This window comes from Lytechinus pictus, chromosome 13 (genome assembly GCF_037042905.1).
Source record: "Lytechinus pictus isolate F3 Inbred chromosome 13, Lp3.0, whole genome shotgun sequence".
Lineage (NCBI taxonomy): Eukaryota > Metazoa > Echinodermata > Echinoidea > Temnopleuroida > Toxopneustidae > Lytechinus > Lytechinus pictus.
Genome location: NC_087257.1, coordinates 14,840,312 through 14,852,981, shown reverse-complemented (window position 1 = coordinate 14,852,981; position 12,670 = coordinate 14,840,312). Strand labels below are relative to the sequence as shown.

Below are 12,670 nucleotides of genomic sequence, written 5' to 3'. Positions count from 1 at the left end.
ATACTAGTTAAAAACTATGTTTGCTCCATCGAGATTGATTATCGATGACAAATGCTATTACTTTAAAAGAATAAATTCACATAACATCATGTGACAACTTTAAAACTTTCAGAAAAGGTTTAGTATAGTATGATACTAAGATCAAAATAAGTTTGTTTCCAGCTAAATATACATAAATATAATTAGGCACTTTAAAACATACTGTAATCATAAATCAGAGATGCAGCATTATAATCTGAATTTAATTCAGAATCATCATGAATGCCTTACCAAAATCATGTGACATGCCAACTAAATATCCTCTGCATATCATTATGCACTAAAACAGATAAGCAGCATCCAATATCAATATCATACTGGTAGATGTGCTTCAGTACTTGTACCTTTTAATCCATTAGTTGTAACTTCTGTGGTGAGAAAGACATCATCTTCCGGGGTATTCCTCCCCTCTTCTAGTTCATTAACCTCCTGAACAGTCGTTTTCTTCTGAGCATCGTCCTTTGGCAAAAATGGCCGAGCCTCGGGTCCTCTGACAGGAGGTGAAAGGTCGGGGACACGTGAAACGTCTTGCGAGGAATCACTTGCGTCACTCCGTACCATGCGGGTTGGAGAAGGGGGAGTATTGGGGGCGCTGTTCACTGGCGTGGGTTTGAAAGCGGGAGGCGGATTGGGTCCCAAAAGGGGCGTGTCCTCATGTGGAGACGGAAGCTCATTGGATACTGTGTGGTTAACATCTTCATATGGCATATTCAGCTCTATATATTCCTAGAAAGACAATGAATGAGAGAGAAAAAATTGAAACATCAATACATTGTTCTAAATAAAACAATTTCAATTATCAGACTTATTAGAATATGAACTCAAATGATGTCAAATAGCCCTCATTGCAAGAGAAAAGCAAAAAAATTAGTTATGATTAATTTTAATGGCAACATGCTAAAATTAACATGTGAAAAATGCAACTCAAAATAAAGGGGCTGGTGAAACTCTGTAGACTTTTTTCATCATTGCATTTACAGCCTGAGGGTTAATTGATAACTGGATACTTACTGATCTTACATTTGCTTCTAGCATATCCCCTAATCTTACAGCCAGGATACTGAAAGATGGTCTCGCTTCGGGATCTGGGGTCCAACATTCCAACATTGTGTCATAACTGAAATTGAATCATATTTGTAGATAATAATAAATGGATTTATATAGCGCTTTTTCCAGAGGATACAAAGCGCTGTTGATGGCATAAAATAAATTTTGTTAATGTATTAGTGGTACATATACTTTGAAAATATATACATTTCACGTACATGCCTAAAGATTCTTAGGTTGCATCTCACACCCCCGTAAATTATGCAAGGACCTTTAGTAGTAAATCAAGTAATGGGGAACGGGAGAAGAAGAGGGAAGAGCAACAAGAGGGAGGAGGGGGTGAAGGAAGAGAAAAAGAAGAAGAAAAAAGGAGAACAATAAGTTCTATAAAAGAAGAAGAAAAACAACAATACTGTAGGGGGAAGATAGTAATATCACTAATCTGAGTGAGGAAGAATGATTGCCTGTAAATTTTCAACAGAAATGCCTAGTAAATATGTTTCATATCCAACGTTGGAAGTACATGTAAACATGGTAGATCTCAGTAATCCATTCCTAGTTCATCTATCCCCAATCTAGTCCAAAATCTAGATCTAGTGCTGCACTGGCGGAGTTATTGAAGTTACAGACGCCAAATGATCTACTGACTCGTTCTGTTGGCATGCTCATTGGGTCTGATTAGTGTCTAAATGTGCCATCACATCATGACGGTTTCTCTGAAGAGCAGCTACCATCAGCTACATGTAGGTATGAGAGATTGCATGTCTGTGACGTTGATGATGAAATAGTGCACTATTACATTATTGACATCATGCACAGCAACTTCCCTTCACATGTGTTTTTTTCCATATTATAAATAGAATATGTTTGGTCACATGATACTATTTGAACCATTCAAAGACATGATTTACTTTGTGCAGGATATATACTTGGATATTCTGTTTCAATGACTATTAGTCCCATGAACTCACACTCCTGTCGGTGCATAATCGGGTGCGTTCATGCGATATCCATTCTTTATCTTATTGTAGAACTGCTCATCGATCTGAATACCAGGATAGGGCGAACCACCAAGAGAAAATACTTCCCAAAGGAAGACAGCATATGCCCATCTGATAAGAAAATGACAGGAAACAATTAGTTTCATAACAGTTTTCATTAAAAAGTCTATTGACTGGCCTTGGAGGAGATAACAGATATTTATCCAGAAAAAAGTCCCATGTCAGCTCAGGTGGTGATGAGGGCAATGTCAGTCTATTGAGGGATTTTGGTAACTCCTATAAATTAATGCCAGTGAATATTATTATCATTACATGTACAGACAGAGGTGAACTGTACATTGTTGTAGCTTTTTGCGTATGCATGTAAAACATCAATGCTAACTCAAAAATCTTATTTTTTAAAGTACAGGTAGGATAACATAAAAGTTAAAACATCAAAGAAGAAAACATTATAATTTATATAACCTTCAAGCAAAAATGCTGGAAGTAGTAAATATTTGATAGCGATTTTTTAAACTGATCGCAAAGACAACCATAAATGTTTGTGAGCAAGCAACTTGAGGACTGAAGGCTTGATGAAAAATGCCTTACCAAAGGGCACAAGGGAATGCACCAAGGTGAAAATAAAACCCAGGTCATTATTTTGCTAAACTACTGCCCTATTTACTGGGCTATCATGCATCAACAGTAAGTGGAAAGATTATTATTTCATATGCATTGAATTATCATTTGAAAACTTACACATCACTGTATGTTGTGAATACTTTATCAAAAATAGATTCTGGAGCCATCCATTTGATTGGTAGACGACCTTGCTGCAATGGAGAGAAGGATATGGAAACTTAACTTATAATTACATTCCATTCATATTGTCATTTGGGAATTGAAAGGGCAATTTTGGCGATATTATCAAAATCCTTTTTCCTTTTAATTCACATTTTCTGATAAAGTATTGAAAGCCCATTCTGGTTATTTCTTCAAAATTACCCAAATCACTTTATTTTGCAGAATAAAGAACAGGCAAATTGGCCTTACATGCCAAGTTTGGCTATAGGAAGAGCAATAATGATCATGTCCTTGATTACTGATTAAAAACTAGTATATTTTGTGAAAGTGATGGTCATATTCCCTCTTTACTTGCCAAACAACGATATATAACTTATTCTCAAGAGGAATTATTTAAAGGTACTATAATCACCATCACCCCCTCTATAAATTTCAAATGCTGATATACATTTATGAGTGCATTTATTCAAAGGTGATATAATCACCATCGCCTCCTCTTTAAATTTAAAATGCTGATATACATTTATGAGTCCATATATCTCTATGTTCCCTACTACTCTTTTTGTCCATTTTTAGATATTTCAGATATGGAATTTAAACACAGAAATGTCTATTGCTAGTTGGAAAGTCCATTCCTGGCATGTACCCCAGCTAAATTAGCTTATTGATCAATTGAAAATATCAATTACCAATTTGTAATTATCAATCTTTGATATTTTCATTTCAGTATAGGTCAATACACCTTTTGTAAGAGAAACACCCAAATTCAATTGTAAAAAGTTATGTCAAATTAGTATTTGACATAAAATTGACTTCCAGCCAACAACTCCTAGCATCAGAAATGAATTATAGATAGGAAATTAGCATAATTAAGGTATAAAACCTTACTACGTTAAAGATATAATGTTACTGGATACCTTTCCACTAGCGACATAGTCTGGGTCATCATACAGGTGTTTGGCGAGTCCAAAGTCACATATCTTGGCCGTGTAGTTTTCTGTCACTAGCACATTCCTGGCTGCCAGATCACGATGAATTACCTTTCCAGAAAAAAAAAAAATTATTGAAAGATGAGTACGTAATATAATCTTTTTGACTTATAAATGCAAAAACCCTGTACCATGTACAGGATGAAAGAGAATAAGATAACCCCATCCGTCGTACCTGTCCTGGGCCATTAAATAGTACTTTTTTAAAATCAGCATAATGGAAGAAAGTCCCATGAAATTTTAAAGCCAATGCAATTTTCAAATATATTTCTCCTTTATAAGAAAACAGCTCACCAATTGCGGGTCAAGCACTTCTGACAATTCCAATATCTATAAACCGAAAGTGTGATATCTTGCAGGATACATACATAGAAATGATGGGTGATTGATGGTTAAAAATTGAGAACATTGATATGAAAGGATACGTAATCTCTAGGCGAGTAACTTCAATAAAAATTGTGCCAGTGCTTTGCAAAACAATTTCAATAATTAGAAACTTTGTTGCAATCTTTGTTCTCGAAGATTCATTAATTCCAGGAAACATATCAATGATGATAAGTTTCCCCATGCATCATGATGGGGAAAAACAATATCATTGGCTTAACTAGACATAAATTACAAATATTCAAAGTGTGAAATGCATAAACAGATGAAATTAATATATTAATCACTATGATGCACTAGAAAATGAGAAAACCTTTATAGTGCCTTAACTTGTAGAAGCATTGGTCAATCTTACAATAGGCCCCCCCCCCTCCTTACAAGGTCCTTTCTTATGCCAAATTTGTTATTGATTAATAAAGTAAAATTCAGGTTATATAAAATGGGACCTTTCTAGAGACTGTGACCTTGTAATACAATTACTTTGTGTGGTAATACACATTTTAAACCACTTCTTCTCACTTGAAAAATTTTAAATGGTATGGCACAAATATATTTACAAGACCTTACCATGCCTCATACACCAGCTTGTAGCCTGAGCTCATCACACCAGCTTCTTCTAAAGACCCCCACACCCCCCCCCCCCCCGAAGCACAAGTACCCTATGGTGAGCAATCTTTCTCTACTACAACATCTTTTCTTTGGAATAACTTACCATTAAATTTAAGAGTTATATCATCATTAGAGACTTTCAAAGCTAAACTGAAATCTTATCTTTTCTAACAGTATCAGTTCTTGGCACTAAGACACTTCATCCAAACTCTAATATTCCTTCCTTTTTCTTGTGTCTCAGAAAAGAACTTTTTCTTTTAATACAAATGCCTATTATTATCATTAATATTATTATTATTAAATCTATTTTCAACAGCCAAATCATCTTACTTTTTTCGAAGCTAGGAACTCCATGCCCCTTGCTACTTGGAAGCTGTAACAAAGAAGATCTTGGCCATCAATAGGGTCATCTTGAAGAGCAGATGCAAGCTCCTCTGGAATCACCTGCAATACAAAAACAAACAATTCAATCAACAATTATATAATAATGTTAATGAGTGTGGATACAAAAACAACCCTTTTGAATCTATGAAAATAAGAAATTATTGAAAGTGAAAAGCAAAATCCCTCAAATACACACCTCATCTGCAGCAGCAATGCACACTTAGCCAGTAAGCCCAACACATATTGCACTTGCATTTACTAAGCGCAATGTATTGAATGCTAATTTTTATTGTAACGTCACCTTGTTCCTGACCATCCAATGGCACATTACGGACGGTATATTTTGGACGGTGCATGTGCAACAGTACAGTTGTTTGACATTCAGCCTCCCATTTGCTGGCGTACAACAAGCTAAGTAGGTGTTGTACAATTTTATTTAAATACTCGACAAGAAATCAGGAGATGAACAGCATGAGCTTACAATTAAAGTCCACATAACACAATCAAGTAGACTTAAAATAGTGGCGTACAATCTTTCCCACAGGAGTCCTGTAAGCATCTTTCAACACTGTTTAGTATAGACAACGGCGCTTCCTGCAATGGATTCCTGCAAAAAGTTTCCGCCACGCCTTTCCTTGCAGTGCAGGCCCATTCTTTTGTCTATGACTAAATATGAGCATTAGCCATAAGAAGATGTTCGCATGATTCCTGCGGCGAAAGATGAGGCTATGACTGCGGTAAGGTACCTCACCTGATCATAGACAGCTTTCATCCGCCTCTCACTCCCTGATGAGGTCTGGAAGTTACTGCTAGTCCCGGTACTGCTAGAATGGCCCGTGTGACTCTGACTACCTGTGCCTTCAGGGGTCTCGGTGAAGTATTTCCTCTTGGAACGAACAAAGTCCAATAGGTTTCCACGACAACAGAATTCTACAATTGCCAAGACAGGACCTGTAAGAAAAACGATCATGGAAAATCATCATGAATCACCTCCTTTCATAAAGATACATGATCAACATGAATTTGGAGCAGTAAATGCAAGAAGAAAGGTGACTAAAATTCATCCACATAATAATAACTTCAAATGCATATGAAATGTGCCATTTTATGGAAAGACCAGTGCTCAGCTTCAATTTCATTGTAAAGATGAAAGCAGAGTCAAGAATTTGTAAAATCTATTATTTCTCACCATTTTGAGTACAAGCACCAAGAAAGTTAACCACGTTGAGATGCTTCCCGATGTGACCGAGCATCTTGAGTTCTGCCCATAAAGCTTTCTTCTCCTGGGATGAGGCTCCACCTGAAAATAAAAGAAATCAAGAGTTTAAAGATAATCCAAGAAGGATCAAAGAAGTATTATCCGAAACAGTTGGTTATCAATCAGCTTACTTAAAGATGCAGTTTCTTTTAGCAAAACTATGAGCAACAGTCTACAAAAATAGTGATTGACAGTATGCCAACGTTTTACTGTCATTATTTTGTTTGTATTTCATTGTATAAAATTTCATTTTTTCTTAATCTAATCTAAAGCATAATTTCATCATTATAGAACAGCTGAACTTCTTTGACCAAACCAGGGGATTGATACTGATAATTTACATTTCGCCTCAACATACTTTTGAGTCTCTTGACTGCAACTGTTATGTTCTTCTCAGTACCATCGATGCCTACGGCAACAGCTTTGATGACCAGACCAAAAGCTCCTTTTCCAATAATACCTCCTGTGAAAAAATATGACAAAACAAAATCAATATCAACAGAAAAATAATAATAATACTACTGTGATGATGATAATGGTTGTTTGTGATGATAATGACTTAAATTTTGGATAGTATGAAGGCCTACTTAAGGCCTACTACTTCACTGTAATTACCACCTTCTACAACCACTATTACCACTACTACCTCTATCACTTCTACTACTTCTTCTACTACTAATTGATCTAGTCAGGTTTAACACAATACCATTTAAGGGGCCATATTGTTTTTGTACAATAGTCAACCTCTCAAAATCATTGTATCTAATCCAGGTGGAACCGCGCCTGACTACTACTACAATGACGACTATTACTTCAACTACAACTTCTACTACTACTTGCATTGATTACCACTACATTATCACTAATAAAATACTACTTAATACCCTCCAACCCTTAGAGATACAACAAAAACTGCATCAAAATCACAACTACCATATTTCTTCTGTGTCATTGTTTAGACAAATGCCATACCAGCAGAAAATAGAATTTTTTTGTCTATGAAATATACTGATTAAAAATTCTATACGAAATCGTTTTACTTATTTTCTCTAAATAGTTCATATGACTGCACATTGAAAGGCAAATTACTAGGAGTCCCTTAACTTAAGTCATTACAAAGCACCTACATTCAACCCTGAGGGAAAATTTGGAGGAAATGGTGACTTCATCTCGCCCACACTTACCAAGTTTTAATCTCTCCCTGGGAAACTCCCATCGTTGATTGTATGCCATGTTCTCATATGGATCATCGCTCACTGAATAAATCGATCGCCTGTTACTACCAAGGCGTGGCATCTCCATGGGAGGTAGGCGCGATGCTCGACGAACTTTAGGTCTCCGCCGACACTGTATTACAGTAAAACAGAGCATCAATCTTACAAGGTCATCATTGTACATGTGAAAAATTAAATGAACCGAATAGATATAACAAATGATAAAACATATGTTGGAGAAAAACAGCAAACTGGTTGAAAAATAACAGATTTTGGGAAAATGGAATAGTATGAAATTGGTAGTAGCATTATTTACTCCCACATTATCATCTGTCTGCTTTCAATCCCATCCTCCCTGGTGATAAAGTGAGTTTAACATGTAAGTCCTTTTGTTTATCAAACTGAAAATTACTTTATTGACAGAATGAAATAAACCAAAAGTTGCTCAATCAAATAATTACAAAACAAAGGCTGACATGGCTGGGCTACTTGGTAAGGATGCCAGAAAACAGCATTGTCAAGATAGACCCAATTTGGGACCAAAGGAATGGAATGAGCCCACTTCTAACATGGTGGAGAAGAATTGATAGGTCGTGGCATCGCATGAAACGAAGCAGTCCTCATCTCCCAGGATCGACATCAAGGGCGAACTCTATACAGATCAATGCAGGCATGTGTCCAGCCAGATTAGACACATTACATTTTCGAGGCCATATTGTTTTTCCTCAATAGTTGACACCTCAAAACTATTGTGTCTTATCCGGCTGGATCAATGTTCACATGTGGATGGAATGAAGTAAGGTCTAAGGTAAGGTTTGTCAAACCTGATATCATTCTTTGTTTTGCTTACCTTCCATACGAAGTAAAGTAGTATGATGAGGATTATCAAACATAAAGAGGAGAGGAGGTAAGGCATGATCTTCTGCAAATTGCCTGGTGGTGCTTTATCTGTAACAGCAACAAATATCAAAAAGGAAAATGATCTTAACCAAAAAAATCATTACTATGATGAACATAAAATGATAATAAAAACAAAAACAACAACAAAAACAATAATGATAATAATAACTAGAAATGCTCGGCGGCCCGCGTGACCGAGCACATGTATCCCCCGAACCCAACGCATCATCCATCATTGCGATATATAGAGCTCACACAGAAATTTGACAAATGAATACAATTATCATGGCAACAATGACCCTGCCCACAATAACAATAGGCCTAAATATTATCATAATGATAAGCAGTATTTAGATAATAATAACATTTCGTCAATGATTTTATGAACCGGCTTAATCCTCGACTGGTCTCCAAAACATGATTTTTAGATAATTGCATCAAAATTTTCGATGTTTTTCAGACACTCACAACTTTGCACTTTTCGAAGAAACCAGATCAATTATTTGTACCAATTTAAAGCATACATTCTATTGTTTTATAATATACAAAATTTTGTCCACAATCGTATTCATTCTTTCAATATTTGAACTGAAGCGCATGTATGCATTTTAGAAGCTGCTAACTTTTTCCAAAAACAGGGGGTTTGAGTCACTTCATAAAATCATCATGGATACCATGCGCACTGTTTTTTAGCGGCACAAACCGCGGTTTGAGCCAGTTTGTAAAATCATTCATACCATGCACATGTTTTTTTAAAGGCATGAACCACATGCGTGCTGCATACGCAGCATCTAGGTCAGGTCTTTGACCTGTGCGCGCCATTCCAGAGATCTTATAGTGCACAAAGAATGGTTAGAGCCAGTTTGTAAAATCAAGGAGGGGGTTGAGTCGGTTTGTAAGAAATTAAGATATGCTCTTATTCTTTAAATAATACAAATTTTCATCTGAAATTTGGCAAATCAAAAGAGTGACTCACAGGCTTCCAGAACATCGGCATAAAAATGAATTTAGACAATTTTTGAATTGTAAAGTTCCACGTTCCATTTATGTTTAAGATGCTAAGGAAGATGAAACCAAAGGAAGGACAGGAGAAAGAAGAAGCCACAAAGAAGAGGAAGAAAAGGAAATTGAAGAAAATGAAGAGGAGAGAAAATTAGCCAGTGATTACGAGTGTCTTGAGCACCTAACAAGGAAGGAATGTGCACAGTACAGTCATATATCTACCCTTTATTATTATCATTATTATGAGTATACTTACCGATTACTAGCTCAATGAACTCAGATGTAGAGTTAGCATCAAGTGCTTCACAATAGTATTTTCCTCCATCACTGACTTGAGCTGTGAGCGTGTAGGAGATATTACCGATGCCTTGCGAGAGGGATACTGGAACATTCTCTTTCTTCAACTGAACCATTGGAATAGGGAATCCTCTCACTACCAAACAACTGATAGTGACATTGTCTCCTACTTTGACTGCAGAGCTCAGTATTCCAATCTTTAATTCAGGAAATTCTGAAATTATGAACCATAAATTCTTTAGTCAGTCGGGAAGGTAAGGAAAATTGCCCATAGGGCTGCACCCGTTTTGTCTACTTTCCGTTCTGTCTCATCCAAAATGGTCTATTCCTAGTATAGGTACAACAGTTTGTCTTTTAACCATTAGGCCTCATTGCCATCGAGTCTATTCGCAATTTTGTCTTAATTCCAGTTAGGCTATATGCAATTCGTCTAATATCCAGTTGGTTAACCTCACTTTGTCTATAAGAATAGATAGCTGTCTATGAACCAAAGTTTCATTGGACAAAGTAAAAGTATGATGTAGGCAGAGAGGATGAGACTAACTGTCCATCAGACTTCATGAGGTTTATACTAAGAGGGCATTTGACCAAGTGAAGATGAACACCAAATGGCAAGTAGACCAAATTAGTATAGCCCATGTGGTATTTTGAGAAGTAGGCCATCTCCTTTTAAACTAAGTGAATATAAAACAGTGGGAACAGTTGCAATGACTTTACAATTGATCAAAGATCCAAATGTCTCTACCAAAATTGTAATTGTACTGTTATATGATAAGAGTACGCACAGGAATGTCTCCGCACAAGTGCTGTGGACATACACAGCATTGTGGGCACAACACATTGAACACATTCACATATACCACACATTTTTGCACATCTTTTTCAAATAACAATAACATGATGGAAATTAATTGAATTACATCCCCCCTTCCCGAACAGCATCCTCCACCACCCCTCTGATGCCAGTCTAACCTGTTATAGACACCTGATATGTCTGTCGAACCTCTCCACCTCTGCTCACTGCGACGCATTCATAACTCCCACTCATGGCTAAGGACGGCCGTACCACATCATAGTTCAGCCACACCACCGATGCGTTGCCCCCGACGACAGCATCCTCAAGCAGAATGGGGTCTGCTTGGGTGAAGTATAAGCTCAGGCTTGGACGAGGGAGCCCTCTGGCAAGGCATTGAATGCGGAGGTTCTCTTTCATGCGATCCAGGCTGATAGCTATGGGATCATCAGATGATCTGATAATCTCTGGCTCGCTCACCTCTACAGGGGAAACCAAGAAATGCATTACAAGTAGTGTCAATAATAATGGCAATGATAATGATTATGATAGTAATAACAATGCTACTACTACTACTACTACTATTTCTAACTACCACTAATAATAATGATAACAATAACGATAGTAATGATATTAATATTAATTATAATGATAATCAAGTAATATTAATGATAATAATAATCATCAAAACAGTGATATTGCATGTAATTACAACCATAATGACCAAAAAAATTATTTCCAAAATATGATAATAATTATAATAAGACAAATTATAAAAACAACGATAATAATAATAATTATTGTAATAATTATAATATATTTTACCTCAGGATGAAGAAATAAACATTACTAAAATGTTAAATTGTACTGATAACCCAAATATTAATTTAAAAAACTAGAGGAAAACCCATGACCCTACCTCTGACATCGATGACCTGTGTCGTGTTTTTCTCCCAATCTGGATTATCACCACTGATTGCAACACACACGTACGATCCCGCGTCGTTACCCGTGATGTTGCTTACACGCAGAGTTGAAACAAGAGAATAGGAGCTGTACTTTGGCGTGGAGCTGTTTAACCAACGATCAGTGCCATTGGGGTTGACGAAGAACCATTTGATCTCGGTGAAGAAGAATGCAGTCGCATGGCATTCCAGAGTGAGATCGTCACCAATGAAGGCCAGGTCGGAGTCTGTTGATATGCGCACACCTGTCTCAGAATCTACAAAAATGAGGATATATGACACGTGCTAATAAGAGTGCTGTGGGTTCAAATCTCCGCTACAACATTTATTTCCTTCAGGGAGAAATTCATCCGCAAAATGCTGCAGTTGACCAAGGTGTGATAAATGGACACCACAAGGAAGGAATTCCTCAATAAAGCTGTGAGCGCCTGAATCAGCAGCCTAGCTCTGCCAAGTTGATCTACGAGCATCGTGAGCACCTAACAAGGTGGAAACTGTGTGCAATTTAAATACCCAATATCATAACCATTTTTATCTCAATTTCTTCACATTGGTTGGACCTATCTTTGGTCACATGAAAGGGTTTAAACCAATGAACTGTCCAGATTATCATTATGATGGATATAATGCTTGCTAATAAAAATATGTAGATGCTTTTTGTTAATGATTCAAGACAACCTTTTTACAACTACGCATTTTTGAAAAACATGTCTCTCAGGTAAAAATGTGCGGATTTTCCACTGGGGTAAATTGAAATCATGGTCTCACAACCACAGAACATAGTGATTGATTGCTCACTTGATGATTTACAAATTGATTGCACAAATTGATCAAGGTAATAAATCATAAAAATCAACCTCACAATCAATTAAGATTTGTTTACGACCCACTTGCAGATCTAATGTCATTGGCCCATATTCTGTGGCCCAATTTAATCTAGGTCATTGTCAAACTCTGGACTAAAATCATGGGAAGCACAAAATGTAACAATGTTGCTTGCTG

The 12,670-nt window shown here is 36.6% G+C and overlaps 1 protein-coding gene across 1 annotated transcript in view; it reads right to left on the bottom strand.

The window, feature by feature from the left end:
* Window positions 1-12,670, bottom strand: part of LOC129274065 (vascular endothelial growth factor receptor 1-like) — a 40,786-nt gene that overhangs the window by 2,652 nt on the left and 25,464 nt on the right. Inside the window, exons 12-25 of the mRNA XM_064108707.1 lie at window positions 11,623-11,925; window positions 10,883-11,185; window positions 9,870-10,124; window positions 8,562-8,659; window positions 7,682-7,844; window positions 6,856-6,960; window positions 6,429-6,539; window positions 5,991-6,190; window positions 5,186-5,299; window positions 3,791-3,913; window positions 2,829-2,902; window positions 2,058-2,198; window positions 1,051-1,156; window positions 384-765 (exon numbers count right to left, since the gene is read on the bottom strand). Coding sequence (XP_063964777.1) covers window positions 384-765; window positions 1,051-1,156; window positions 2,058-2,198; window positions 2,829-2,902; window positions 3,791-3,913; window positions 5,186-5,299; window positions 5,991-6,190; window positions 6,429-6,539; window positions 6,856-6,960; window positions 7,682-7,844; window positions 8,562-8,659; window positions 9,870-10,124; window positions 10,883-11,185; window positions 11,623-11,925 — 2,478 coding nt within the window. The remainder of the gene's footprint in view (window positions 1-383; window positions 766-1,050; window positions 1,157-2,057; window positions 2,199-2,828; window positions 2,903-3,790; window positions 3,914-5,185; window positions 5,300-5,990; window positions 6,191-6,428; window positions 6,540-6,855; window positions 6,961-7,681; window positions 7,845-8,561; window positions 8,660-9,869; window positions 10,125-10,882; window positions 11,186-11,622; window positions 11,926-12,670) is intronic.